This window comes from Eumetopias jubatus, unplaced genomic scaffold, assembly GCF_037043125.1.
Source record: "Eumetopias jubatus isolate StellerSeaLion01/CBP00866 unplaced genomic scaffold, mEumJub1_p1.0 scaffold_2, whole genome shotgun sequence".
Classification (NCBI taxonomy): domain Eukaryota; kingdom Metazoa; phylum Chordata; class Mammalia; order Carnivora; family Otariidae; genus Eumetopias; species Eumetopias jubatus.
The window spans coordinates 63,570,722-63,574,418 of record NW_028274808.1 but is presented as its reverse complement, the minus strand read 5'-3'; the positions used below and the strand labels follow the sequence as shown (position 1 = coordinate 63,574,418).

Here is a 3,697-nt window from a genome sequence, read left to right as displayed (position 1 = left end):
TTCCACATTAATGGATAGGTGACCAAGGCTGTGTCTTAATTTGGGTGTTTTACATCTATCTGTCCCAGAGCTCATGCACTTTCCACAGCCCAAGTTGGGGTGAATGGGAGGTAGGTGGGATGCGGAGATTGTGGTACCCCGAGTGGGTAGGAATAGATGGGGCATAATAATAAAAGCATGGGAATAAAAGATTGGAGTTAGAAAAGAATAATTGGACTAGAATGTGGTAGTGGGTAAGACCACCTGAAACCCCAGAGTTTTTGGAAGTAATATCGTCTCTCCTCCAGTAATTAATGATGTGGGGAAACAGTTGTTCTCCTGGGAGAGCTGCTTAGCTTGGCTTTATTTTCTGTTTCCAGAGGCTGGAGAGTAGTTGTCCCGCCGAGTTGTGACTGGCTGCAGGCTCTAGGAAGGGCTCCTCTTGGCAGCTGGAATTCAAAGGCCTGAAGCTTCACAGGACTTGAAGAGCTGCCAGCAAAGTGAGGCCTGAGATTTTAGGGTGTATCCACTTCTCACTGCGGAGCTCACGCTCCTGAAGAAAACCCACCTCAGTGCAGTCCTTCATTTACAGCCCAATGGCAGTCCCGGCAGCCCTGGCAGGATTCCAGGCAGAAGCCAACTGTCCCGTCTGTTTGGATTACCTCGGAGACCCCGTCACCACCGAATGTGGGCACAACTTCTGTCACTGCTGCATCCAGCAGTCCTGGGCTGATCGCAAGGACAGGTTCCCGTGCCCCGTGTGCCGTCACGCGTGCCAAGAGAGGCACTTGAGGAGCAACACCCAGCTGGGAAGGATGATTGACATGGCCAAGCTCCTCCACGTCACCAGGAGCAAGAAGAGGAGGCGGGAAGAGAGGCATTGCTGTGAGAAGCACAAACAGGTCCTGACCCTCTTCTGTGAGGAGGACCTTGAGGTGTTGTGTCGCAAGTGCACGGAGCCCCCTGGCCACCGGGGCCACCAGGTGAGGCCCCTGGGGGAGGCCGCCTCTCATCACAGGCAGAGGCTCAGCCGTTACATCAGGCCCCTGAAGAATCAGGTGGCAGACGTTCAGAAATTAATAAACATTCAAAGCAAAAAACCCTTAGAGCTGAAAGAGAAGGTGGAAAACCAAAGGCAGGAATTACTCTCTGAATTTGAGTGCCTGAAGCAATTTTTAGAACGTGATCAAGCAGCAGTTCTTTCGAGGTTAGCTGATGAAGAGAAGGACATGCAGCAGAAGCTCAGTGCAAACATAACGGCATTTTCAAACTACATCTCCTCACTCAAAGGTCTACTGAGTAAAGTAACAGAGAACAGTGTGCTGTCTGAATTGGAATTGCTGTCACAAATTAAAAATTTCTACAGGAGGTCTGAGGATGAGATCAGTCCATCAATTTTCTCAATCCAGTTAAGAAGAGAAGGCTGCAGCTTTCCTCCCCAGTATTCTGCTTTGCAGAAAATTATAAACAAATTTAGAGTAGACATTATCCTAGACCATGAGACGGCACACCCTAACTTGATTGTTTCAGAGGATAAGAAGTATGTGACATTTACGAAGAGAAAACAAAGTGTTCCTCATTTTCCAAAAAGATTTATAGCCAATACAGTCGTCCTGGGTTTTCTATATTTTTATTCTGGCAGGCATTACTGGGAGGTAGAAGTGGGAGACAAGTCTGAATGGGCTGTGGGGATTTGCAAAGACTCTCTTCCCACAAAGGCCAGGAGATCTCCATTGGCCTGGCAGGGGTGCTGGATGATTCAGCGGCAGGAAGGTGGCTATGAGGCAGTGGGAGCTATACCAACGCTGCTACGGTTAGACGTGAACCCCAGAGGCATTGGGATTTTCTTGGACTATGAGCTGGGTGAGATCTCATTTTATAACAGGACCGAAAAATCTCACATCTATACTTTCACTGACACTTTTACTAGACCTCTTAGGCCTTATTTCTATGTAGGACCTGATTCAAAACCTCTCCGGATCTGTATGGGAACAGATTATGAATGAAAACTCCCTGGATCATCTTTGTTCGTTTTAAAGAATGGAAGGTGGATAGGCTATCGTATTAATATGCCAGTAAAGCTAATCCTTCCACTGCCCCCAGTTTTTTCTTTCTCAGTTTCATCCAAGAAGAAAGTTATTTTGTTTAAACAACTCGAGAACAGTGCTAGTGATGCCTCTCTCCAGGAATGTCCAAGGGTTTGCTGGGTGTGAGGGTGATTAAATTTGGCAGAAAGTGCAGACGGAGTTGGCAAGGGATTAACCAAAACAGAACTGGTCAACTTGCCCTCAGCTCTGTGGAAGTTGTGCTATTAAAACATTGTGCTCTTCCTGCCATGTACCCATTGTGTACTAGACAGGAGACGATTGTAACCTTGGTTTTCCTGAAGGACACAATTGAAGGGGTTGGGGTGGGCATCGGAGAGAGCCTTTAACAAACCAGGGTTTGACAGCTTTTCCCCTTACCCCAAGGGGCCGGCTGCTCATGGCACTCACCACATCTGCTTTCTTAGGAACCCTTTACAGAGTTTTGATTTCATTCTAAATTCTTTGTTCTTAGGCATTGTAGAGAATTGGAAGTCTTACTAATAAACAGACATTACAGTTAGATACCGTGCCAGAGACTAAGAGATGAATCACCAGGTAGTAAAAGTTATTCAGGCACGATGGCATATCTATTTTTATTCAGCATTTTCTTACAAGTGTAAGCAACTTTTACTGAGCCCTAACAGTGTCCCAGGAGTTACCGTATTTTCAAAGCCAAAACTGAGTGGAAGGCTAGGTTGTTAGAGATGCCTGCGCGTATTTTTTTTTTTTAAGATTTTATTTATTCATTTGCAAGAGAGAGAACAAGCAGGGGGAGAGAGGCAGAGGGAGAGGGAGAAGCAGACTCCCTGCTGAGCAAGGAGCCCGATGCGGGACTCGATCCCAGGATCCTGGGATCATGACCTGAGCCGAAGGCAGACGCTTAACCATCTGAGCCACCCAGGCGCCCGCCCATGCCTGTTTAAACTCTGGAACACTGTACTAACTTCACCGGAAGGACCTAGGTTCTGCTCATTTTCTATGATGGACTTAAACTAGTTGCAAGATGTAGATAATACTTAATTTTGCATGAAGATGAAATTTTACATATATGCTCCAAAGTTAACTTTAATATCTCTCCCTATTTTGAGTAGACCTTTATACCTTAGCCTCTTTTTCCATCATTTCCTCTTGTTTTTCTCTTCTACCAAAAACCTTTCATATTTTTGTAGAAAATAATGAATGTGTGAGTCATTTTTTGGAGGTTGATTTGAACAACTGAAAAAGACATTTGTGACTCGGGGAAATGGGAATATGGTGGCATGTTAAAGGTGTGCTAAAATTATGATGCAGGAAATGTTCTTAGAGATTCCTGGGGAAATACTACAATCAGTGCAATTTTGCTTTTATGATTTCCACTAGGGGACTCCAGCAAAAAAGGGGGAGGACAGAGGGCAATAAAAGAAGCCAACTGTGACAAAATGCTGATAACTGGAATCTAGGTGATGGTGTATGAACATTCACTTTATGTACTCTTTTCTGTAACTTAATTTAAATAAAAAGAACAAGCAAAGGTTTTTCCCTTTATCTTTGCTCTGAGGTAAGGTTTCTGCTGTCTCTACTTGAAGTCTGAAAGGGTGCATTTGCAGGTGAATGAACATACTTACCTCTCCATTTTGTCTAAAATGGTTTTA

The 3,697-nt window shown here is 45.0% G+C and overlaps 1 protein-coding gene across 1 annotated transcript; it reads left to right on the top strand.

The window, feature by feature from the left end:
* The first annotated feature begins 575 nt into the window (after positions 1-575).
* On the top strand, positions 576-1,985 carry LOC114210078 (tripartite motif-containing protein 75-like). The gene has a single exon (XM_028104312.2). It carries the CDS (start codon positions 576-578, stop codon positions 1,983-1,985), a length of 1,410 nt encoding a protein of 469 aa, XP_027960113.2.
* Positions 1,986-3,697: the final 1,712 nt, after the last annotated feature.